The sequence below is a fragment of the Sparus aurata genome, chromosome 1 (assembly GCF_900880675.1).
Source record: "Sparus aurata chromosome 1, fSpaAur1.1, whole genome shotgun sequence".
NCBI lineage: Eukaryota > Metazoa > Chordata > Actinopteri > Spariformes > Sparidae > Sparus > Sparus aurata.
The window spans coordinates 38,982,260-39,008,169 of record NC_044187.1 but is presented as its reverse complement, the minus strand read 5'-3'; the positions used below and the strand labels follow the sequence as shown (position 1 = coordinate 39,008,169).

The 25,910-nt window shown below is 42.3% G+C and overlaps 1 protein-coding gene across 2 annotated transcripts; it reads left to right on the top strand.

Moving 5' to 3' along the window:
- Positions 1–35: 35 nt before the first annotated feature.
- On the top strand, positions 36–25,910 carry mtmr7b (myotubularin related protein 7b). Of its 2 annotated transcripts, none has more exons than XM_030433173.1 (14): positions 36–417; positions 1,437–1,562; positions 5,628–5,790; positions 5,952–6,109; positions 7,568–7,696; positions 7,973–8,107; positions 8,556–8,688; positions 8,773–8,882; positions 16,387–16,512; positions 16,671–16,720; positions 17,515–17,715; positions 18,772–18,906; positions 19,388–19,514; positions 24,068–25,910. In XM_030433173.1, exons 1-14 carry the CDS (start codon positions 394–396, stop codon positions 24,440–24,442), a joined length of 1,992 nt encoding a protein of 663 aa, XP_030289033.1. In that variant the 5' UTR covers positions 36–393; the 3' UTR covers positions 24,443–25,910. The 2 variants fall into 2 exon arrangements, with proteins under 2 accessions (XP_030289033.1, XP_030289849.1); XM_030433989.1 differs by having other exon boundaries at positions 53–417; positions 19,388–19,560; positions 24,068–24,283.

Here is a 25,910-nt window from a genome sequence, read left to right as displayed (position 1 = left end):
TGATTGGAATGCCACTAATTTAATACAATGTTCCCTCTTAATATACTGGGTTTTATTTTGAAAGGCAGAACCGGAGGCTGTGCATGTAATTGTCGTTACCTCGACAGCGGTGTCGTTACTCACTATCGCAGCTGTTATTAGGGACAGAGACTGAGGGAGCCCGGGTACCGTTATTGCGGCCAGTAATAGTCCTTTCCCTCCAGTTTAGCCGAGCAAACCCGGGATACAGAGGGACACAAAGCATGGGAAATAATCCAGGGCAAATGTGGAACAGCAGACAGGGAGATTACAACTCAGTAACTGGAGTAAAACCGCGAATGTAAGCGTTGACGGCATAGCCACAAAACACGTCGGGCTGCTCTTTCTCCATCTCCACCATTTTGGTTGTCAGTGATGGAGCACATCCGGACGCCGAAGGTAACAACACTCTGTTTGAAGCCTAGCTCATTCTGGGCTTCGCCTTTGTCTCTCCGCTCTCGCTGTGTCCATTCTGTTATCCTTTTATTTTGTGACACCCTCGCTCGGTGTTTCTATGAGCTTTACCTCCATCCATGTCTCCATCCCACCTCTCTGCCACCGTCTCAACGCACAGTTTTACTCAGTATAAGTGGGACACCCCAGAACTGACGCCTCGCTGTTATTACGGGCCAGCCTGCCCGAACACATCCCCTGCTGACTTCCTGCTAGCAGTAACGTAGCGTGTTGAGTCACCGTGGACTTTAAACCTTGTGTGTGCTAAAGCTGTATGACTGCCCTACAGGGGACAAGCTGACTGAGGCTGACACCCTGCGTCCTATAATAAACCCAGCCACCGAGCCTGACTATAAACACACCTGCGCATGTGGCTGTTATGATGCTCACGCGCTCCTCCCTCCACGGGCGTTCGATTATTATTTTATTTATTAAGGAATGTTGATATTCATCATACAGACGAGATATTTTACCCTTGCACACTTGCCCAACCATGACGTAGCATTTTGCTGGTAACCACCATTTCCTCCTGCCTGCCATCCTGGCACACGGGCCTCATATGGACCCCATCCAACTTTGTAATTATACCATTGTGGTCTGACTGTTTATACAGGACATAGACGGGTTAACAGCGCAGGCAGACAATGCAAAATCTGTAATGACACATGCATAACCGGCATCCTTATAGTCTCCCACACTTGACAGATGAGCCTAAACCAAAACCATGACTTACTGAATGACCTTGATTTTCAGATACACTTTGTATTGAGCTCAGTGAATACTGTAATCTGCTGAGTCATGCCAGAGGATATGACGGGCTGTTGTTACAGTTAAATAATGTGAGTTGTGTATATGCAAACGTGTTATTGAGTAAGAGAAATGTCATATCTTATCTTCCTAACTGTTCATTGTGTTTGATCTGCATGGTTTTCCTTCTCGGATTTCCACTTGTGTGATACTGGCAGGTTGAAAATGTACGTCTCCTGGACCGGTCATCGGGCCAGAGAAAGGCCAGTGTTGGTACTCTGTACCTGTCTGCCACACACGCCATCTTTGTAGAGAACAACCCTGAGACACGCAAGGAGACATGGGTAAGATGGAAGTCTAACATAATCTTAAAACACCTCATATGTCACACAGTGCGTTTACATGCACAGTTTAGTCAGATTACAGCCATAGTTGGACTATGCTGCTCAATCGGACAACTGCAGTTATCCGAGTATACATGCTGGTGAGAAAATCGAATTACTGCCGAAAGCATGTCATACCCCGGTACGCTAGGTGGCGCTGTGCCCATTTCAACTAGTGTAACAGAGCCACCTCCGGCTGACCTCTTTACGTCACCAGCTGCCTCGTCATTCAAGAAAGATGGCGTACGAAGAGCGAGACGAAGCTACATCTTTGTACACTTCATATATGGTGTACATGATAATTACACAGACTAGGGGCACTCTGGCGCTTTTTCTTGCCGTGATTTCGGAGGAAAGACGTCGCCGCAGCCGTCCGTCTACTTCCGGCTCACGGCCCCGGGGAAAAATCTCGCGCCTGCGCAGAACGCAAAATCCGATCCGATCCGCTGGAAACGTATACATGCAGGAGTAATGCGACTTTCAATCGAATAATCTACGTGGTGTAATTCGACTATGAGAAATCCGATCCGGTCCGATTTTAGTCAGACAAAGGTGTATACATGCATCTTAAAAATCCGATCATAGTCAGACTAACACAGTAATTCGGTTTTCTTGAGTGTCATGTAAACGCACTGACAGTCTATTTGGATCAATCAATATATTATTTGAATAATATTATTATTATCCATATTATAGTATTTCTCTTCATCCATCATCATATCGCTGATCACATCTCAAATAGCTTCCTCCAAACTAAATCCGGGCTTTCTTCTTAAATTTGCTGACTCATGTTGACAATTCTTCAGACAGCATCCTACAGACATGCAGACAGATTCAAAACTGGAAGTAAATGGGAATATGAAGACATTTTGTTACAGAAATATGATAGAGGAGCATTCGTTTGACAGTTCAACCGGCTGGATGTGTTACAGAAACATCCAAATACTTTCTCCCAGCAAGATGTCAGACTTAGTTGTTTGAGTATGAGCTGAATGGCAACAAAGAGATGAGACTAGATAATTTGATCTTTTCATCCTTTGACTGTTGAAGTAAGGCTTAATAAACAATGTAGTGTAGCTGCAGGCTACATCAGGCCGCAGTCAGAGTGATGTTACTGCCAAATTATTGTAAAATATCATGTTTATATGTACGAGAACCTTTGTATCATATTGTTTGTTTTTTACTATTATTACTGTTTATTGTAATATTACTGTCCTCTTGCTGCTGTGGCAAAGAAATTTCCCCGTTTGCAGGAAAATAAAGGAACTCTGATACTGATTATGAAAAATGTTCTGAGACAAATTCAGGAAATACATTTGTTTATTACTCAGATAGAAAATAAAAAGGTCATCACCATATGAAAAAATCTTTAACACGCTAATTTGTACTGCTAGAGACAATCATGGGATCATGGAAGGTAATGGTCGAGGCAATGTATTAAAGTTTTATTTATGTTATGTGTAGTCTCATTTGTCTGACTTCCCTCTTCACTCTCTGACTCTCCTTGAAGTTGTAGGGACAGGAGACCAAATGAAACGCACTGTTACATCTCTCTATAAAAGCAAATAACCTCTGTCTGTCTGTCTGTGTGTGTGTATGTGTGTGTTCCTCAAATATCTCTGCGGATCAGGATCAGACTGACCTGACAGATTCAACATGGCTGCTGCGTGGTTCAAGGGTGTGCTATTTCGCATTTGTTTGGACTGCAATGATACCGTTAATAAATTATTTCATAAATGCTTTACAAATTCCACGAGCATGTCCACGGGAGCCACTACAGTCACGTGCGCACCAGAGCCAATCTCTGCACACCGTGGCCACGCGCGCACCAGAGCCAATCACTGCAGAGCCCACCGCGACCCCCCACCTTAAGAAACAAGCAGATTTATACCTGCAGCGGCGCGAGCTGGACCGGGATTTTGCCGGCGGTTCGGTCCCGTTCTGTTCTGTTCTGTGCATCTAAACTGACTGTTGTGGATTAATGAGATTAAACGAGTCCGGACCGAGTCTGTTCGGGTCTGAGGAGATCCGGAGACGCGCGGACAACAAAGTTGCTAGCTACACGGCCCACCTCCCGAAGCGACGGACCGGAAGCATCGGCACGTCCAAAACCAGACCTAGGGTAAATAATGTCCGCCACACTTTTTCGCGAACATCGCCGTCACGTTTGCTTTGTGTCTGGTGCAGGAAGAAACGGTAAAAACGGGCTTTTTTCACGAAAGTGTCCAAGCAGCAAGTTTGGTTGTTGAGGAACAGGAAGTTGTGGGAGGGACCTAGGCGGATGATTGACATGCAACGACGGTCGGTGTGTGTGAGAGTTGAGAGATTTGTGACATTTAGCGTGTTTGGAGTGTGTAGTTAGTGTGTTATGTAGTGTTTGGTGTAGTGTGTTTAGTGAGTAGTGGACTCGTTTTTTTGTTTAATGAGTCAGAATAATGAGGAGAAGCTGAATGTGGAGCAGGCAGTGCAGCTCTTCATTCAGCTGGAAGGAGCACAGGCAGACCTGAGCATTGCCTGCATTTAAATGTAAATAGTTACATATAACTTTGTAAATATTTTAAATGTATGCACACATTTAGATAAACAACAATTTATATTTGCATTATAAGTAAAAAAAAAAAAAAAAAATGGTTTGTTAAACATATTTGTGGTTTTCACAGTAAAAAAATCTAACTTTTTCTAACCGAATTTCATGTATTTTTTGTGATTTTAGGTCCATTGTGTTAATACAGTATGTCAAAATAAAAAAAAATAACTGTACAGTCACACATGTGAGGTTGTGCTGAAAATAATGACACCAAGTAAATAATTTTTAAGGTGAAATATAATGGCAAAATCAAAAATAGTCAAAAACAGCCAATTATACCCTGGAATATCGGATTTCACAACAAACCTAAATATCCCTGATGCCCCACCTTCAAACACAGCCTCATTTGGCCATCCATGAAAAAGCTCCTTAACCTCCCACTTTTTTATAGGAATACAATTTTCTTACGGGCACTGCACTAGTTAAATAAAATGACAGATTTCTCTGTTGGAACTGTTCCGGATATTTTAAGAACACAACTCAACAAAACAATGTAACAAAGGTCTACTCACCACAGGAGCTGGATCTCCGGCGCGCTGCCGCCATGGCAGACAAAAAGTGTCGATCCCCGAGTGCGACCTAACAGGCAGGAGAGTGATGGTGGACCACTCCTCAAGCCTGCCTGTTAGGTCGCACTTGGGGATCGACATTTTTTGTCTGCCATGATGGTGGCGCGCCGGAGGTGCTACTGCTAACGTGAGTTGTCCAGAAACCTTGTTTTTGGAAAACTCTGTGTACACCAACAATGTTCTCAATGTGTGTAGAGACCCTGGTGATACTACGAGCAAAGTTTCATGTTGTGTCGAGCCTTCTTAGTGTTTTAAAAATAGCGATGTTGATGCTAGCGTAGAAGTGCCCCTGCACCCCATTGAAAATTAGCTTGCCCGAGAACAAAACTACGGTAAATCTTTAAAGTGCCTCTTTCGTTGTAATTATGCGTTTACATAAAAGGTTTGACTCATATATTCACTCGATAATAAAGCCTTGGGGACACTGCCCCATCCCTCTGGACCTGACTAGATAAAACAGGCATCCAGGGGTGTCAGATTTCACCCAACAGGCACCGACTGGATTTGCAGGAACAAGGACAAGATATTTCAGTTAACTTGTGTCAAAACAAAGCAGTTCATAAAGTAACCGTCTACTTGTTCTTCTTCACTGCATGTGCTAAGAGAGGACAAGGATCTTCCCTATAAACTGATGTTCACATTCCTTCCTAAATATTTTATATCACATGACAGATTACACAATAATGTGATGCGTGTTAATGCTGTTTTTAGTTTTTATTGTGCTGACTTGAGCACTTTCAGATAAAAACCTAATTCAGTTAGGTATTAAATCATTCACAAAAGGACCTGAAAGACAACATAGAGCATAAATATGCATGGATAAAGAGTGTCCACAGAGGATAATGAGTCGTGTGTGTGTGTGTGTCTCAGGTGCTGCACAGTATGGTGAGCAGTGTGGAAAGGCCACCCATCATTCCTGCAGGAAGTCAGCTAATCCTGCGCTGTAAGGACTTCAGGGTCTTCCAGATCCTCATTCCACAGGAGAGAGACTGTATGGACGTCCACACCTCATTGGTCAGGTTGTCACGACCAGGTGTGTGTGTGTGTGTGTGTGTGTGTGTGGTTAAATGTGTCATGTCATATAGCTTTTGCTACTAATTTAAAGTGAGTCTCCTCTCTCCTCTCCTCTCCACTCCACTCCTCTCCTCTCCTCTCCTCTCCTCTCCTCTCCTCTCCTCTCCTCTTCTCTTTCAGAGAAATACAGTGAGTTGTACTGCCTGTCCTTTAATCCCAGTGTGAACAAAGAGGAGAGAGAAGAGTCATGGAAGTTCGTAGACCTCATGGCAGACTACAAGAGGATGGGAGTTCCCAATAACCTGTGGGTCACCACAGCCGCCAACAATGAATACAGGGTCAGTCTCATTTTGACTTGTGCATCTGTGAAAATAAGATTCAGGTACAAATGTGTTTTTAAGAGTAATTGGAAAACTGGTCGGTTGTTATCCTTACATTATTTTTATAGAGTTGGGGGGTCACCGTATGCTAGAAATTAATGTTTGAAAATAAAGCTACTTCCTACGTTACTTTTTGTAATAAACTCTGTGGTCTGTAAAGGTTTCTCTTGTTAGGTGCACTGAGTATGCCTTGTACTGCGGACATTTACAAGGTTATAAATAAGATGGCACAAGCCTCCTGTCAGCCTCACTGACTTTTTGTCAGCAGCTACCTCCTCTATCATGGCGGTATGGCGGAGATGCTTCGCTCTGTGTGAATCACCATCGGCGGAGAATTAGCGAACCACCGCTCCGGAGATAATGCGGAGACGCTGTGTAAAAAGGGCTAGTAACACACACCTAGGAGCAAGTGACGCTGCTGTTGATATGTGTTTGGAATGAAAGCTTATAGACTCAAAACATAATAATCGATTGGTTATCAATCCATGTTCTTTGACATAAACAGGCAGAACCTCTGTACATGGGATGCCCGCTCCACCAACTGAGCTAAACAGCCCCCCTAAATAAGTAATTTTTGTTAAAGCAACACTATTTTAAGATACGATTTGGTTACTTTCCCTGACAGAAGTGTTTCCAGTGCATGGTCAGTTCATGGACTGTTGGAAATCTGACAGTAACTTCGATTGTTAAATATCCTGGCTGTCACAAAGAAAACGTGCCTTTCAAGGGTTGGAAGGTTCAAATAACACAGGAGGCATCGAACCTAGTCGGAAATATCTTTGATAGTCAAAGCTTATCAAAAAAACATGTACAGGCCACCACAGAACTGATGCATGACCTTACTCAGAGGCCTGTCATTTGGTGTTGGTGATGGTGGTAAATTTATCAGGAAGAAACCATTAAGAAGCAGACCTTTGTAAGAATGTCTAGTAAGGTTTATTAATCAATTAACGTACTGAATTTCGTTCATGTATGTGCATGTAGGAAGTGTGATTGATTGATATGAGGCTTACGTTCTGTGTACAGTGGGTGGTGCTTTGGATATGACACAGTATTGATGCATAGACATACTGAGGGAAACACCCTCTACATATGTGAGCAACTTGGTGTATATGGAAAATTGTATGCTTCTGACCCAAATCAACCATGTATTGAGATCCTACCAACAGTTTATGTATGTGTTCAAAAGTCTTGTAGATCTCATTCCTCTGTGTCTTAGACCTCTATTGTTGTATCACAAATAAACCAGTGAGCCACAGTGTCATACTGGGTGACATGTTCCTTGTCAGCTTAATTCTTATACTACATGTTCCTCTTTTCTGCTTTACCACCTCAAATGCGTGCACAGGAACTCAAAACAACAGTTTTGTTAACTGTGAACTCATGTGTATGTTAACGTGTGTGTGCCCTCCCCAGGTGTGCGATACATACCCCTCAGAGCTGTTCGTTCCAAAGTCGGCCACCCCTACAATCATTGTTGGCAGCTCAAGGTTCAGGAGTCGAGGACGGTTTCCTGCTCTGGCCTATTTCCACCAGGACACATTGGTCAGTGTGAAGCACACACACACACGCACACACACACACACACACACAGAGGAACTATTAGATGAATAAATGTTTCTCAGAAGATCGGACTGTGAACTTACCCTTTAAATAAGAGTTGAAGAGACAACATTATACATTATCCACATCATCTAATCATATGGTGGAAATACATGAATGAAAAGAGAGAGGATCCCAAGATCTCTTGCAAGATCTGATGATGATGATGATGGTGAAGATGTTGATGATGGTGACAATGATGGTGATTGATTGATACAGGCAGCAGTGTGCCGGTGTAGTCAGCCACTGTCAGGCTTTAGTGGACGCTGTCAGGAGGACGAGATGATGTTGCAGGCTGTGATGAAGTCTAACCCTGGCAGTGACTATATCTATGTGGTGGACACCCGGCCCAAGGTAACACACGCACACACTCACGCACGAACACATGCACACATGCACGCACGCACCTTGGTGACAATGGCTCAGTGGTTCATCCCAACCTCTGCAGTCTGCCTTTGTCCTTAGGCAAGATACTAAACCTCAATGTGCTTGTGTGTATGAATAGTTATCACTCCTGATGAGCAGGTAGCCTCTGCCACCAACCAATGTGAGAATGTGTGTGTGAATGCCCGAATGCTGTCTTGTGTTGTAGATAGATAGATAGAATTACTTTAATGATCCCAGACTGGGAAATTATTAAAATTGTAAATTTGTAAACTGCTTCAGCATTACTATATAAATAAAGGCTGTTTACTGTTGGTACACACACTTCCTCGGGCACAGTGAACAATACCAGCATACAATGAGCTATACTATTCTCATACAAAATTCTGTGTGTGTGTATGTGTGTGTTTGACTCCAGCTGAATGCGATGGCGAATCGGGCGGCAGGTAAAGGCTACGAGAACGAGGACCACTACACCAACATCAAGCTGCAGTTCATTGGCATTGAAAACATTCATGTAATGAGAAGCAGTCAGCAGAAAATCATTGACGGTAAGAGGAAGAGTGTGTGTGTGTGTGTGTGTGTGTGTGTGTTTGTTTGTTTGTAAACTTTGAGTGTGTCTATCTTCCATGCAGTGGGCGAGATGAGATCTCCGTCCATGACTGACTTCTTGTGGGGTCTGGAGAACTCTGGTTGGCTCAAACACATTAAAGCCATACTGGACGCTGGGGTCTTCATATCCAGGGTGTGTACACACACACACAAACACACACACACACACACACACACACACACACACACACACACACACACACACACACACACACACACACACACACCTTAAAACACATTAAATGATTTAACTATATTTGCTCTATGGATGAATAAAATGACATGAACTGCTTTTAGAGATTGTTAAAATAATTCTGTGATAATTTAGAACTGGAGGAAGGAGATGGGAGTCAGCTCAAGGTTTCAACAAGGTTTTAATCTTGTACAAGAGGAGCATTCACAGAGCAACACGCAGGTCTGTTACAAAGTGAAGACTCAATATCTGGAGAGAAAAGCATGGTATATATCCCTCTTTGTGGGTGTGTTTTCACTCAATTAGTTCCTAATTTATGACCTGCACTTAAAGGAATACTCCACAGAGAAGGAAGTGATAAGCTTCAGTGGTCACTCAATACCAGACATAGATAATAAAACGGCCTAAAACAAGGTCACAGGTTACAGGTCATGTTAAACAGTTACATTGAACATTCCTATGTAATGGCGGGTACACACTACAGGATTTTTCAAACCTTCACAGATTAGGAGACCACACACTTGATGATAACAAAAGACAGATCGCACAAGATCTCTCTCTGCTGATCTTATAGTGTGTGGTGTTCTCCGTAGTGCACACCACACACTAACCGATTCTTCAGCAGAGTATCAGGTTCTTCACGCTAAATATTACAAATCTCGCGTGGTCAAACGTGACTTCAGTGTAAACAAACATGGCGGACGAACTGAAAAAACAAAAACAAAAACAAATCGGCTATGGAAAAAGTCATGGAGACGGCGAGAGTGAGGGCTGTATGCGTTACAGCGCGAGTTGGAGGTGAGTAAAAATTGTCAGAAGTATTACAGATAGCTTCGACAGCAGCACTGTACACTCTGGCCCCCGGTACTGCGGGTAACCATGGCAACAGGTAAACAAAAGGCTGACGGAGAAACACAGCTGACACAGCTGACTCTTGATTGGCTGTTGGTCCGGTACACGTGACATCACACGCTGTGCGTGATCGGCTCCGCTCGGAACACCCCACACACTACAAGATTTCTAGTCGCAAATATTAAACATGTTCATTATTTACGATCTCTCCTTCCGACGCATTCCGAGAGGATCCGACCGGACAAAATCACTCTTAACACACCCCACACCACAGGACAATCAGACACGATGTCCTTTGCACACATCAGATAATCGGGCCTTTGCTGGCTTTGATCGTAAGGGGGAAATCGGGACAAAAATCGTCCCGATTATCCTGTAGTGTGTACCCCCCTTAAGACTTCAGTTCACATCTCTCTTCACAAAGTACAAAATTTCCATCACAGAGATTGTATTTTATGCTGTCCCCACAACATTTCATAGTAACTTAATAATACAAAAGTTTTGGTAAAAATGAAAGAAATTGATTAAAAACAGCTCTTATGCAGGTGTGATGCCTTTGAGATTACATGTTGATTTGCTGATTGTTTATTTCTATGCAGTGTAACGTTCCTTTACCTGCTTTGCTGTGTGTACTTTGCACTGACAGGGTGGGGTGCATAGAAAGTGCTCACTCGAAACAGTTCAGTTCAGTTTACTTTATTAATACCCGTAGGTAGATTTGTTGTGCAGTAGCAGAAGAGGGTGTCACACAAACATTGATGACAGGACATACAGAAGAGCACGAAACAGACATGGGTACTTCCTAAGTTCACTGAGCAGGATTAAAAGCAGATAAGATACGACAAAGTGATGATACAAGGGACAATAAATAGGTTTAAAAATCATTTTCAATAAATACAAATAAATAGATAAATAACAACAACAAGTCGCAGAATAGACCTCAAAGTGCATTAGGACTTATTTAAAGGGGAAACAGCAGCAGGGACAAAGCTGTTCCTATAGCGTGTGGTCCTAGATCTTGGGACTATGAATCTCCGTCCAGATGGCAGGAGCTGGAACTCACTCGCAAGAGGGTGGGAGACGTCACTGGAGATGATGCTGGCTAGTCGCTGCAACTGTTTGGTATACAGCGACTCCAGGCTCAGCTGTGTCTCTCCAATCAGCCGACCAGACCATTTGATGATCTGGTTGAGCGAGTTCCTTTCTTTTAAGGGCAGGTTTCCGAACCATGACACAAGTGAGAAAGCTAACACAGACTCAATAAAAGCATGGTAAAAGAGTGTCATCATGGTCCTATCAATATGGAAAGGGGACAACTTCCTCAGACAAAACAGTCGCTGGTGTCCCTTCCTGCGCACAGCTTTGCAGTTCTCTTTAAAGTTTAAGGCAAATCCCAAGATATTTATAAGATTGAATTTGTTCAGTGACTTGTCCCTTGATCATTACAGGCTCAGGTGTTTTGGCATTCTTTCTAAAATCAATAGCCATGTCTTTGGTCTTAGTAATATTGAGGTGTAGGTGAGAGTCTTTACACCACTTCACAAAGTAGTCGACAACCGGGCCGTGATTATGTTGACTTCCCTGGAGCAGGCTAACAATCACGGAGTCATCTGCGTACTTTAAGATGAGGCGATTTTTAAAAATGCTCTGACACATATTCGTGTATAGAATGAATAACAAGGGTGAGAGCACACACCCTTGTGGTGAGCCAGTGGAAGAGCACACTTTGTCAGATAAGACCCCATTAACTCTGACCCTCTGTGTCCTGTTTGTAAGAAAGTTTAAAATCCAGCCCACAAGATTTTTACTGAGGTTAAAATGTTCTAAAAGCCTCTGCGTTAAAATGTGCGGCTGGATTGTGTTAAAAGCAGAAGAGAAATCAATAAATAAAAGCCGGGCATGACACCCACTTCCTTCAAGATGTTTAAAAAGCAACTTAATCACAGTGAGTGTGGCGTCCTCCACTCCTCTTTTGGGCCTGTAGGCAAATTACAGTTGATCTATTTCACTCTCTGTATTTTTCAAGATTTCCAGCCGTACAAGTTTTTCAAAGATTTTCATAATAATTGAGGTCAAGGCCACCGGTGTGAAGTCATTTAGTGTTCCGGGGCGACTGGATTTGGGGACCGGGACAACTACAGCGTCCTTCCAAATCCTGGGGACCTGCTGCGCTTCTAAAGATCTATTAAAAATCTTGTGGAAAACTGGACTCAGTTCCCTTGCACAGGTTTTGAGTAACCGACCACAGATGTTATCAGGTCCGTGACTTTTATTGACCTTTGTGCAGTAAAAGGCTTTTTCAACATCCTCTTGTTTTACAGAGAAGTGCTGATTGTCACACAGTTCACGCTTTAGTTCCTGTATTTCTTTGCTAAAATCGAACATCTCAAAACGATTTATAGCTCTGTTTTGCCTTTAAGATCTCTACTTCTGCCATCCAAGCTGTCTAGCTTCCAGTTTAGCACCCAACTAACATCAATGGGAATAAAATAATAATGATAATGATAATAATTGTGCCGCACTTCTTGAGGGGACAGCCTTCCATTCCGACACACCTCCATTGCGAAACCCCTCCATTCCGAAACAGCCCCACTCCGAAACACCTGTTCTGAAATTGATTTTCAAGTTTACATTACTTTCTACATCAAACACTGCCGTCCGCTCACCGGCCGCACTCACACAACTCAGTGCTTTTTATTGCTAATAGGCCTTTGTCACTATCTTCATTTATTATGTAGTATATTTTCGCTTGCAGCAAACACATTTAAACGTTTGTCTAATCTTTTTACACGCACTATCCGTGGTGCTGAAATCCCCACTTCCAGCCGCACTCGCACAACGCATTGCTTTTTATTGCTAATAGGCCTTTGTCACTATCTTCATTTATTATGTAGTATATTTTCGCTTGCAGCAAACACATTTAAACGTTTGTCTAATCTTTTTACACGCACTATCCGTGATGCTGGAATCCCCACTTCCAGCCGCACTCGCACAACTCTGAAATAAACTGTGGCCCATGGGTGCGATCTGCCGGGGAATGACCCCTCTGCTCGTTTGTTTTAACATAACTTGTCTTTGTGGAAGGTTAACAATGTATGAGTGGATTGAGCACTGCTGCTCAGCTTGTTTTGCGGTTAATCAGCCACATGATCCGTTTGAACCTACAAAGGAAAAAAGGATAAATGTGCAGCCTCCGTTTCCTTTCTGATTGTGTCCGTTTGGAGTGGGGGGGTTTCGGAATGGAGGGGTTTCCCCAATAGCCTTTTCGGAATAGCGGGGTCTTTGAAAAAAACGGAAACCCCGCCATTACGATGAATTGAAGTCTATGTTCGGAACAGCGGGGTTTCGGAAAGGCGGGGTGTAACCACTTCTAGATTCTCTCAATTTTATTGGGCCTAATGGCTCAAATTATGACAGTAAAATGAATATTGGGGGTTGCGAGGCTCAAAAACAAGTATCTACGTTTTTAGATGCATCTTTCACAATGTTAGCTTATGGCTAAAAAAGTATTTTTGGGCGCCAGTGCATTATGTGACGATGTAACAATTATACGTTTAAGCCCCTACGAAATATGGCTTCCAGCCTGGCATTTTTCCTGGGGGCTTGCTCCTCGATGATGAGGCCAGCCATCTTCTTTGCAGAACACTTCTCCTCTTTTTCATTGGTTTTACTGGCAGACTAAAAACCACACCACCATCACCTGTATTAGAGTATATAACTTCAGGGTGGACGGTCTGTGTGCGCTGTAAAATTACATTGTCTACGTCATAGAATAGAATAGTCTTTATTGTCATTGTACAGGAAAGTACAATGAAATTGAGGGTGCTCCCGCAGCATCAAATAAAAAAAAGCAACACATAGAACAATAGTAATATAAATATAATAAATTATATATATATAGCCCTTTAAGGTGCTAAAGGGAGGTAGGAGGAGGTAGATTGGGTTTGTTCTTGTCGGGCGGGGGGGTTTGTGAGTGTATCTGTTCGTATTTTTGTTTTTCCTGAGGACAGGCAGGAAGTGTAGTCACTGCTGAGCCTTCTTAACCAGGGCCCTGATGTTGAAGGTCCAGGAGTGGTCTGTGGAGATGTGGGTGCCCAGAAACCTGAAGGTGGTGACAGTCTCCACCTGTTCTCCATTTATGAGGAGGGGGGTGTGGTCATGTCTGTTCTTCCTGAAGTCCATGATGAGTTCTTTTGTCTTTTGGATATTCAGGGTCAGGTTGTTGTCTGAGCACCATAGTGACAGTTCCTCCACCTCGGCCCTGTACGCTGTCTCGTCCTCGCCTCGGATGAGTCCAACCACTGTGGTGTCATCCGCATATTTAATAATGCGGTTGGTTGGGTGAGTTGGAGAGCAGTCGTAGGTGTACAGGGCGTACAGAAGAGGGCTCAGAACGCAGCCTTGAGGGGAACCAGTGCTGAGTGTGAGTGCAGTGGAGTGGTGGGGGCCGAGTCTCACAGACTGTGGGCGACTTGACAGGAAGTTTCTAATCCAATTGCAGGTGGGGAGGGGGATCTGTAGTTCCAGCAGTTTGGTGATGAGAATGTCTGGAATTATGGTGTTAAATGCTGAGCTGTAGTCCACGAAGAGCATCCTCACATAGCTCTACTTGTTCTCCAGGTGGCTCAGCGCTGTATGGAGTGTGAGGGCGATGGCATCCTCTGCAGAACGGTTTGCCCTGTAGGCAAACTGGTGGGGGTCGAGGGAGGGAGGGAGACAGTCTCTGATGTGCTGGGAAACTGATCGCTCCAAGCACTTCATGATTACAGACGTCAGAGCGATAGGTCTGTACTCATTCAGGCTGTCTATGGCAGGTTTTTTGGGGATGGGGACGATGATAGAGGCCTTCAGACATGTGGGGACGGTGGCATGTGTCAGGGAGAGGTTGAAGATTTTGGTGAGGATCCCTGCCAGTTGGTCTGCACATGCTTTAATCACCGCCCCTGGGATACCGTCAGGACCAGCAGCTTTTCTGGGGTTCACTGCTCTTAAGTTTTTTCTCACCTCGTGCTCCTGGAGAGAGAGAGGTGGGGTGCTGGAACCAGGGGGAGGCAGTGACTGCAGGTGTGTGGTGGTGTTCTCAAACCGGGCAAAGAAGCTGTTTAGCTCCTCTGCCAGTGTGCTGCTGCTGTTGGAGGATGTGGGAGGGGGGTTGCCTTTGTAGTTGGTTAGGGCCTGGATGCCCCTCCACATCTGACGCGGGTTATTGTCTGTCAGGTATTCTTCTATTTTGTTCTTGTAGGAGACCTTGGCCTGTTTGATTCCCCCTTCTCAGGTCAGCTCTGGCAGTGCTGTAGAGAGCTCTGTCTCCCGTCCTGAAGGCCGAGTTACGAGCTCTGATCAGGGTCTGGACTTCCTTTGTCATCCAGGGCTTTCTGTTTGGAAAGATCCGGATGCGTCTATCCTCGGTGACGTTATCTACACAGCACCTGATGTAGAAGAGGACAGACTCGGTGTGTGTGTCCAGGTCCTGATCTTCCAAAATGCTCCAGTCTGTGCAGGCAAAGCAGTCCTGCAGCTGGTTGAGAGCATTTTCAGGCCAGGCTTTGATGATCTTAGATCATAGATCATAGATCATAGGCTCTTGGTCATAGAGCTTTTGTATGGGAGACACTGTGTTTAATTCTCCTCACTGTTCTGTGGAAAATAATGAACCTTGATTACCTTTTTTGGAGAGTGAAAACACAAACAGTCAGTGCTGCTAAGCCTTTACATCAACAAATCCATGATGTTTTAAATTGCATTGAATAGTGACATTGGCAAATTGCTGCTTCCCTGAGATGGACAAAACACTCTTGACGGGTTAATGATAAATTCCAGGTGTAAATACAGCAAAAAAGCTAAGATATGTTTCAGCCTAATCACTTTTGGAGGTATACAAAACCAACTGTATGCCTCATTTACATTTTAGGGTATTTATCAGATGCTCTTGTCCAAAGTGACTGACAGTTATCCATACATTCATACACTGATGGTGGTGGCTCCCATGCAAGGTGCCAACCAGCACATTAGGAGCAGTTTGGGGTATAAAATCTTGCCCAAGGACACTTCGACATGCATCCCAGGGGGCTCGAACCAGCGACCTTCCGATAACAAGACGCTGGCTTTACTCCTGAGCTACAGCCGCTCATGTCAGTAGTATTATGGAAATATTCCCACAAACACAATTCAAATTGTCATGATGAAACATGCATTTGAAAATACATTTTTCAGCAATCTGTAATTATAAGGAGAAAGCACAGACAGGTATTCACTATACATCTTACATGTCACAATACTTTCCCTATTGTGTACATCAGATGCGTTTGGAGCCTGAATGTGAATGTGTCATGTGTTTGTATAAAACACCCTGCGTGCTGACTCACTCACTTCATCGACTGCAGGATGGAACCTTCCAGTGGAACTTATTTATTTTCAGGCATTTATACTTGTATTCCAAACACTTCTCTATGTTTTGTGTTCCCATTGTAATATGACATTTGTTTCCCTGACACCTGGATTTTCAGTGAGACGTCATTGTTTTGGTCATTGTTATGTTAACTGGCAGGGCCCAGGGCTGACAGTAACCCCCTCTGTGTCTCTGTCTTTCCAGGCAGTTGCTGATGAAGGCATCAGTGTGTTGGTTCACTGTTCAGACGGCTGGGACAGGACAGCCCAGGCCTGCTCCGTCGCCAGTATACTGTTGGACCCATTCTACAGAACCACCAAAGGACTCATGGTAACACATAGCACTGATGATCACTCGTTCTTATTCTGAGACTTCCTTGCTTCTTATCAAATCCTCTTCTTCCTCTCTACTCTTTCTCCTTCCTTCCTCTCATCCTTTGTTGTATTGCCCTACTTACTATTTCCTCCTCTTCATCTACTCTCTCCTAGGTGCTGATAGAGAGAGACTGGGTTTCCTTTGGACACAAGTTCTCCCACAGGTCAGTAGCTTGGTCTGACTTCAACAGTGTTTGCAGAGCAATAACATTACAATCATTCTGTAATGAGTGTTTTTTAAGCAGTGTTGGGGCTCGTTACTCAAAAAAGTAATATATTACACATTACACATTACTCTCAAAAATAGTAATGCCTTACATTACATGGTTACTCCCTGAAGAAAGTAATGAGTTACATTACTCGTTACATTACTCGTTGAATTCATGTTGCTCCACGGTTCCTTAGCAACAAGCTTTGTGTGTGCGTGCTGTCTCTGTAGGTGCTTCGTTAAGTTTGAGGTAGTGTTAGCAGCGGTGGAGAGAAGTTTCCAACATGGACAAAGTGTGCACCTAACAGTCAAGTTATTTTCCTTACGTTCAACAAATTCAAAGTAATGTTTCTATCTCCAACTGTCAAAAGCGGCTTTACACAGCGGGGGGTCTTCAGGCAGGTCGCATGCAGCAGCATGTTCTGCTCATGTTGTTGACGCTGCCATTGTTATCCCATCTCCCCTGGCGACTATCCAATCGATGATGGTGAAATAAACCTCGTGCCAACCCCCCATTCAATCACTGTTCCATTATTGATGATTGATTATAAAGGTATAAAACATATGTTCTTGAATGAATTTATCTATGAATTTGTACATTCTTTACTGCTCTTTAGTTGATTTTTTCCACTGAAGCTGTCTTAGTCACATCTTGGAATTGAATTCAGAATTAAATAAATGATTGCTTATTTGTTTTTCTAAAGAGAGTGTGGTGTGATGGACAGTTAAGACAGAGCTGTGTCCCTTCAGGTATGCTCACCTGGATGGAGATCCTAAAGAGGTGTCTCCCGTCATTGATCAGTTCCTGGAGTGTGTGTGGCAGCTGTCAGAGCAGTTCCCCTGTGCCTTTGAGTTCAACGAGCGCTTCCTCATTGCCATACACACACACGTCTACTCCTGCCATTTTGGAAACTTCCTGGGCAACTGCCAGAAGGAGCGCAGGGATATGAGGTGGGACTCACACATACAGTAGACACATTGGATGGTCTGAAGAGATTTGTTAAATCTATGTAATCAGAAATAAATATAGTAAGTTTAGATTCATGATTATGTTTTATTATTATAATTATTGTAACTATTGTTAAAATGTTGTATGTCTTTGATGTACACAAACACATACCCAAGCCGGCGCGCAGGTGGTTGAGTGGTTGGAGCGCATGCCATATAAAGCAGCCGACCCCGGTTCGATTCCGGCCGGAGGTCCTTTGCTGCATGTCACATCCCCCCCTCTCTCTCTCCCATATTTCCTATCTGTCTGCTGCTTAATAAAGGTGTCTATGCCATAAAAAATCTTAAAAACACATACCCAAGCCGACACATGCACATATGCACCTTACTGCCATTGAGTCCAATATTTACAGAACTGCTGGTTTTATTTAAACTCTGACACTGTTAAACTTCACCTCTGGTCTGGTTTTGTTTAGCTCACCAGCTAAATTCTGCCGCTCTTTTTTGGTTTGGTTTTTTGGTTTCTTAAAATTGTCACAGTTTGTAACCATAAAAGATCAAACATTATAACGTTCCAGTCCCACTACAGTTTAAATAGGAAGGTACAGAAAACAGCAGTGTGTATGTTACTTAATGACACAGGACAGTAACATTCATATAATCAATTCATTTACGCGTCACAGTTGTCCTGTCCTGAGTGAACTTCTGCAGCTGATACAGAGAAGATGATAGGGTGGTGACCTGCACTGTGTCCAATACTGAATATGTACTCACATAAAAATATTCCCTAGTGATTCAGACTCTGTTACATATTAAGATTCAAGTTCTAGCTGTGGGCATTAGTACTGCAGAGCCATAAATCACATTATAATAGTGAATACACGGAGAAGCACAATCACCTAAACATGTGTATGATTTCTGTTTGTCAGACAAGCATGTGTTCAAAGAATACATATGTAGAAAAACAACACAAGTCTCTCCAGACGCTTTTGTAATCCCAGTGCAGCGTCATACAGATGTTGATTGCATTGTGGGATGGTGTGTTTTGTCTGACTACAGGCTTTGTGAGCGGAGTCATTCTGTGTGGCCTCAGCTGTGGAAGGACAGAGTCGAGTACACCAACCCTCTGTACAAGGCTGAAATGAGCCAGACTCAGGGGGTCCTGAGACCAAACACCACCCCCTATTGCTTCAAGTGAGTCACTGCAGCAAGACACACGCACTGACATCACATCATTGTGCTCTGCCACGGACTACTAAAGCTATTTACCAATGTATGATCTATATATATCTATATCTATATCTGTGTGTGTGTGTATATATGTATATATATATATATATATACATATATATATATATATATATATATATATATATATATATATATATATATATATATATATATATGAATATAAAAACAATATATTAATATAATATATGTCTGGATTATATTATATTAGTTATATATGAATATATTTTATTATATTAATACTTAATATTATATTATATTACATTACTCCAGACAGCATCGCATGGATTGATACAGCAGAAATCGTTGTTTTTTTCTTTCCTCCATATCAAAACAGGATGTGTACCTGCTACCAGACTTAATCTACAAGAAGGGAGAAAAATAAAAATAAATAAGTATAATTCCTTGCACTTCTCCTCATCTTCAGAATGTGGAAGGGTCTGTACAACCACATGGAGAAATCATCGCCTCCTCGCCAGTCACCTGCTGACTTCCTGTCTGCCGTGAGGGAGGAATCCCAGCAGTTGGAGGAGGAGCTGACCAATCACCAGGAGGTACCGCCAGGAGGAACCGCCCACCACCACCTGGGCTCCAGACAAGGCATACAACACACAAAGACACCCTCTGTTCCGACACCACCATCACCCCAATTCAACATCTATTTTCCAAACAATCCAACAATCTCTCAGGGTTTTCTAAATCAATTCAGTTCAATTAAAAAAAGCTTTATTTGTCCCAATTTGTTATTTGGGCAATTGAAAGCAATTCAAATCTATTGTCTCTGGTCCCATTTTTGCCCTCATCACAACAAAACAATACAACTGTAAACCATGCATAGTACATGAAGACAAGCAGATGATCAGGACTGGAAACTCATCCTGCAGTATTTGGATGTATTGAAGTTAGAAATTCCCAATTTCCAACTGGACTTCTCCAAATGTAACTTTTTTAAAAACAAACAAAACTTCAAAATGTATGTACAGCTCAATCAGAACAAAAGAAAAACGTACACAACATACATCTGATATACATGCAGTTCAACACCGCCTAACTTTTTTCACAAATCTGAGGACAATAAAATTGCTTTATGCAACCAATGACAAATGAACTGTTTACAGTAAATAGTGTGGGTTTGTAAGATTATTCAGATGACATTTCTGGCTTAGTGTTCAGGGAACACCTGATTTGCTAACTGTTAATTCGTTTGTATGTTTAAGTACAAGTTTAAGGCCATGTCCACACCCCCCCATCTTCCTTGGCATCGTTTAACCCATCCAAACGGATCCATTGTAAACAACTCAACACACTTTAGTTCATATTCCAGGTCTATAGGTGGATCTTGAAATTCACTAAAAATGGAGAAGAAGAGACGGAGCATGCACATAAACCTTGCACGCTGTAAACAGACAGTAGAAGGAGAAAGCCCTTTGTGGTGGATATAAAATGATGTTTTAGCCTAGTAACCCTAATAAGCTCAATATCTTCTGCAGCACGAGGGGGGGTACACATTTTTCCAAATTATTTTTATATCTTATTGTATTCCCAAAGAAAGGCTCTCGAACATAACAATAGATGGGTAATCAAGTGTATGTAAACGTGCATTATGTAGGAATTGGCTGACTGTCAAATTCATTCTCAAAATAGTCCCCCCAGGAATCTGCAGAGAAAAAGTTTAAATTCCGCGGAGAGCAATTTTGATTCTGCGGAGAGCAATTCTTGATTCCGCGGCTTGAACGTTAAAATTCCGCAAACATTAAAAAAACATACTTTCTTTTAAAAAACATACTTTTTTAATGTACTAATGAATTAAGTATTCTACGGAGCCCTGGAGGTGACATGGATGGGTTTTTTTTAATCTCGTGAGTGCAACTTTCTATCTCGCACGCACCAGTTACTATCTTGCACGCGCCAGTTACTATCTCGCACGCACCAGTTACTATCTTGCACGCGCCAGTTACTATCTCGCACGCACCAGTTACTATCTTGCACGCGCCAGTTACTATCTTGCACGCGCCAGTTACTATCTCGCACGCGCCAGTTACTATCTTGCACGCGCCAGTTACTATCTTGCACGCGCCAGTTACTATCTCGCACGCGCCAGTTACTATCACGCACGTGCGACTTGTTGTATCTTGTGCGCGCGAGATGGTAACTGGCGCGTGCAAGATAGTAACTCGCACTCGCGAGATAGTAAGTAGATGCAGTGGCACTCTGGCTCAAATGATTGAATGAAGTGAACGTTGTGGTGTTAACTCAACAATGATGGGACGCAGGAATCATGAACAAGTGCCGTTTACTTCAACAACTTATACTGTAACATTGTTCTCAGTAGCAGCGTCGTATCGTACATAGTCGCCTGTTGTTGCACTCTGACCTCTCTACGTGCAGGTGTTAACTATGACCTGTCTTATACAACAACGCCCCCTTGTGGTTTAAAGAGCAATAGTATATCTGTTTTATATAATAACAGAAGACAACAAACGTGTTTAGTGTACTGTGAAAGCCGAGAGAATGTGGTCTGTGTGAGAATGTCGTGGACAATTGAAGGTATTTTAGTAAATGTAGGTTTTCTGTCACAACTTTCACATGAATATGATAGCCTACTATATGCACCTGCATCCATTGTTAATCGTTTGTCCTGATTGCCAGTTGTGACTGCTGCAACGTTATTTCATAAATGAATTATAACCAAACTACTTTTACCTTTACAACTCCTCCATCATGGCTAGCATAATAGCCATTAAAACAGCTATTACAATGGCTATTAAAACACCTGGACACTCATCGTGGATCATCAAAATACCTGTTACATGTACCTCTTACCGTTACACAATAACAATAAGACACTTTATTAACTTTAATTAATTAATCAATTAGAATTCTGAGATGGTCTCGATCCATGCTAATAAGCCTGCATTTAACTGACTGCACTGTTTAATTACGTCAAAATGCGCTTGAATTCGCGCGCGAGATACAGTAAAACGCGCGTGCGAGATAGTAACTGGTGCGTCCGAGATAATAAGTCGCACTCACGAGATAAAAAAAAACCCTATCCATGTCACCTCCAGGGCTCCGTAGTATTCTCTTATGAAATTAATTGCAATACCAGAACACTGCAGAACATTGTGGAACCTACTATTACTGGTTTTAAAATAATCAACATCAACATTTTCTTTGTCCCTGTTGGGCAGATTTATTTGCAACATAAAAAGTGCAAAACTTTTCACCAAACTATGGGTGAAGGTTTAGGAACTAGCAGTGAAACCAGTTCCTCTGAAGTTCTGGTGTCACTGCAGGAGAGCTGGTGTCAGTGAACACAGAAGCAGACTGAGCTGCTTGTCGGAACATTTCTCTACACATTGAGTCAGCCTTCCTGCGGTGGAGTGATTGACAGCATGTGATTAACACGAGCTCAACAGCAGCTCAAACTGTGACTGTACATTCAGAGCTGCGACACGTTTGCTTGACGATGATGCAGGTGTTCTTCACTCACCTGGTGGATGGAAACTTGAGTCTGTCGCTTCACTGCACGTTGATAATGAAAATAACTTAATTATCGTTGATAATAAAAATAACTTCATTATCAGCGATAATTAAGTTATTTTCATTATCAACGTGTACTTCTACTGTGAGTCTAGAGCCCAGTCTATCTGACAGCGACATCTAGCGGCCGGGATGAAAACTACATGCAAAATGTGATATTCCGCGGAGGGTCTTTGAATCCGCAGACGGCTGAGAAATCTGCGGTAAATTCCGCAATCGCGGATTCCTGGGGGGACTATCAAAACAAATAGAGGGCAGCATATCATCATAGAAACTGCTAACTGTAGCTGCTATTAGCAAGTTAGCTGAGGTAGCTGTACAGCTAGTCTGGACCGGGGGACCCTGCTGGAAAAACCAGCATAGACAGCATTTTATCAAATTTTTTATCCCCTTGAATTTATTATTTATTTTTACAGCACACAGAGCGGAATTTGTAATTTCTTTTAACGAGTATGGGAGGATTGGCGCCGACTGCAGTTTTAGCAGCTCTCTGATGTTAACCAAGGTGGGGCACACTCCCACTGGCTCCACTTAGCACTTTAAATTTCAGAAGTTTCACATGCATGTCTGAGAATATGGAGATGACTGCTTGATTGAGATTTTATATGCAATTTTAAATATATTGATAATATATGGTTATTGAATGACTATAGATGTACATACGAGCATCCAACCACATAGGACTTCCTTTTTACTAATCTTGTTATTAAGCACTTATTTTTACAGCACTTGTTTTTATACCTTTATTGCATGGTTTTTCATTTATTAACTCTCTTTTACCTATTTTTTTATTATTGTGTTTGCAGGGGTCCTCGACAAAATGTGTTTGCCCGCCCAGATTTACATTAAGATTTATGTTTTGTATGTCATTTTATGCATACATTTTTTTACATTTAAAATCACACACATATGTGTGTGTGTGTATATATGTGTATATATGTGTGTGTATATATATATATATATATATATATATATATATATGCACATGTATGTGTTGTTATATATTCTAAATAATTTATTAAATACATTTTTTAATCATTTAAATATATTTTATTCACCTCGGAGCCACCATACGGGCGTGCCCCGCTTTTTAACATTTGGGGGAGATACCATGCTGGCTTGGGGTGTGTTTTTCAACAGGAATACTCCTGCTGCCTTCCTCTGCCGTCGAGCCATCCCTGTCTTTTTAAGTTTTTTAAAATATTTTTTTATTCTTATATTTTTATTTTATTTATTTTATCCACGTTTACCATGTTATTTTCCTATCTAAGGTTGTTTTATTATTTTATCTCTTGATTAGGGATATCTTTTAACCAATTTCGATTTTAACAAGAAACAGAAATGTATTTAAACAATCCCGGTAGCCGTGTGCCAGAGCCCCCGGTTGCACTCTTCTAAGTGTGGTGTTTTAACCCTGACCTAACTGGTTTAGATGCTAAATTCAGTCAATAACTCAGCAACACAATTCTAGGACATTATTTCTTTGTTAATGCTGCTGACAAATGACTGGACGACGTCTCAGCTAATCAAAGAATGTGCATGTGTATGTCCTCTCTGTCCGCAGAGGATAGCAGCCCTGACAGGACAGCCAATCACATGGGAGAAGATCACAGTTCCGCGGAGGAGGACTAGTCACCTGCGGCAGAAACACTGCGGGCCGGACCCGCCCACCACTTACAGAGACTCATTCACCAGCCCTGCAAAGGACAAGAGTCAGGCAGACTCCTCTGTAGCAGCCAATCACCAGGCTCAGACCAAGGATCCCGCCCTTACCCTACCTCTAGGGCTGCACAGCCATCTGAAGAGTCACGACCCTGATGACCTCTCCACCTGCAGTGACCTGGAGTCAGGCGTGGCTGACCTCAGCAGCCGCTCGTCCAGTGGCGGGGAAGACAGAAAGGACCCGGACTCAGATGAGGCTGTCTTTACTACCACCTGAGTAGAAAAAGGGAATGCTGCCGTTTGGCTGGAAGGTGAGAGAAAAGATGGCTGCTGACTGACTGACAGGTAGAGGGATTTTATGTTTTGTTTCCTAGTGATCTTAAGGGAGATACTTCAATGGCTGGTTAACAGTTCAGCTTTTAGATGTAGGCACTGAAAGACACCATTTTAATGTTCTCATTTGACTGTATTTTTATTTTTTTTTTTGCAGCAGGCCAGAAAGGCTCCTTTTTTTACAGGGAAGTTTTAGGTAGGCTCAATTACTGTCATTTGTACTCACTGTTACTACTGTGAGATGGACAAATGTGAATCAAACCAGCCTGATGATGTGTGCCGCAGGTTTGATGAGGAGAGTGAAACAGTCTGAAACACTTGTAGATTTTCAGACAGAGCAAACACACTCAGTCCATGTTTATCATGTCAGATACCTTACTACATGGTGGAAGATTTACTGAATCATTCATTTACATCCAGTCTTCCTTCTTCAGTATGAAATAATATGAATATTGCTAGTAGTAATAGTAATAGTATCTTGTCCGAGGTACTTCTTTGTAGAGCCAGCAGATACCTTAACTTAAAGTCACCACCACCCCATTATTATTATTATTATTATTGTTATTATTATTATTATTTCTTCTAACTTGTCCTGGTGACCTCAAAAAACATATTTCTCCTTTAAACACTAATCAGCCACTTGTATTCAGGTTTTAACAGTTTGAGAGCCCGAAGAGTTCAGCGACATTAATGTGGATCCTCCAAAGGCTCTTTTATAAAATACAAGATGCACACTCAGCTATAAAAGTATGAGAGGAAGAGAAAAGATTGTCAGGCTGACCTAGTTAAAACATTTGGTTATATGATCAGATTATGAGGAGCAGGAATCAAAATGTGAACAAAAATATTTGTTTACAATAAATACTGCAATACAGCAGTTTCTTTTGTCTGTGGGCAATTTATCAGTTTAAAGCCATTTATTTTTTGTTATGTTTTACTCCTACTGTATACCCTTCAGTAAGAACCTGGGCCCATATTCACAAAGACTTTTATCTTAACGTTAGGACTAAAAGTTTTTATGTAGGAGTCGTTTCTTAAAAGTAATTCACAAAGCCGCTGAGACCTACTTTTACTTATGAAAACAGTGAACTCCTAAACTAGAAGTAACTCTCTGTTGCTATGGATGACGTCAATTTATAAGGACACACTTAGAAGTGGTGACAGCGGTGATTGGTTGTTGAGTGACAGGGCAGCCCATTGAAAAGTCATTTAGGCTACGCAATGCATGAAGTGAAAATAAGGAAGTTGCCTAGAAGCCCATGACAAAGCCTATGAAAAGATATTGGATGAAGAAATGTGTTTATGAGGAGAATTAAGTGCACCCCCCCAACAAAAACGCTTTGGCCAAATACAAATTAGAAGATTGTGATGAAAAACGTGAATTGTCAATAAAAGCGGCATTTGCTCGAAAA

What these genes read in the sequence shown, in the direction of transcription:
- mtmr7b (XM_030433173.1), top strand. Translation starts at nt 394, where the DNA reads ATGGAGCACATCCGGACGCCGAAG. An exon ending in AGCACATCCGGACGCCGAAG is followed by an intron (nt 418 to 1,436) that starts GTAACAACACTC and finishes TGATACTGGCAG; the next exon opens with GTTGAAAATGTACGTCTCCT. An exon ending in TGGTGGACACCCGGCCCAAG is followed by an intron (nt 8,108 to 8,555) that starts GTAACACACGCA and finishes GTTTGACTCCAG; the next exon opens with CTGAATGCGATGGCGAATCG.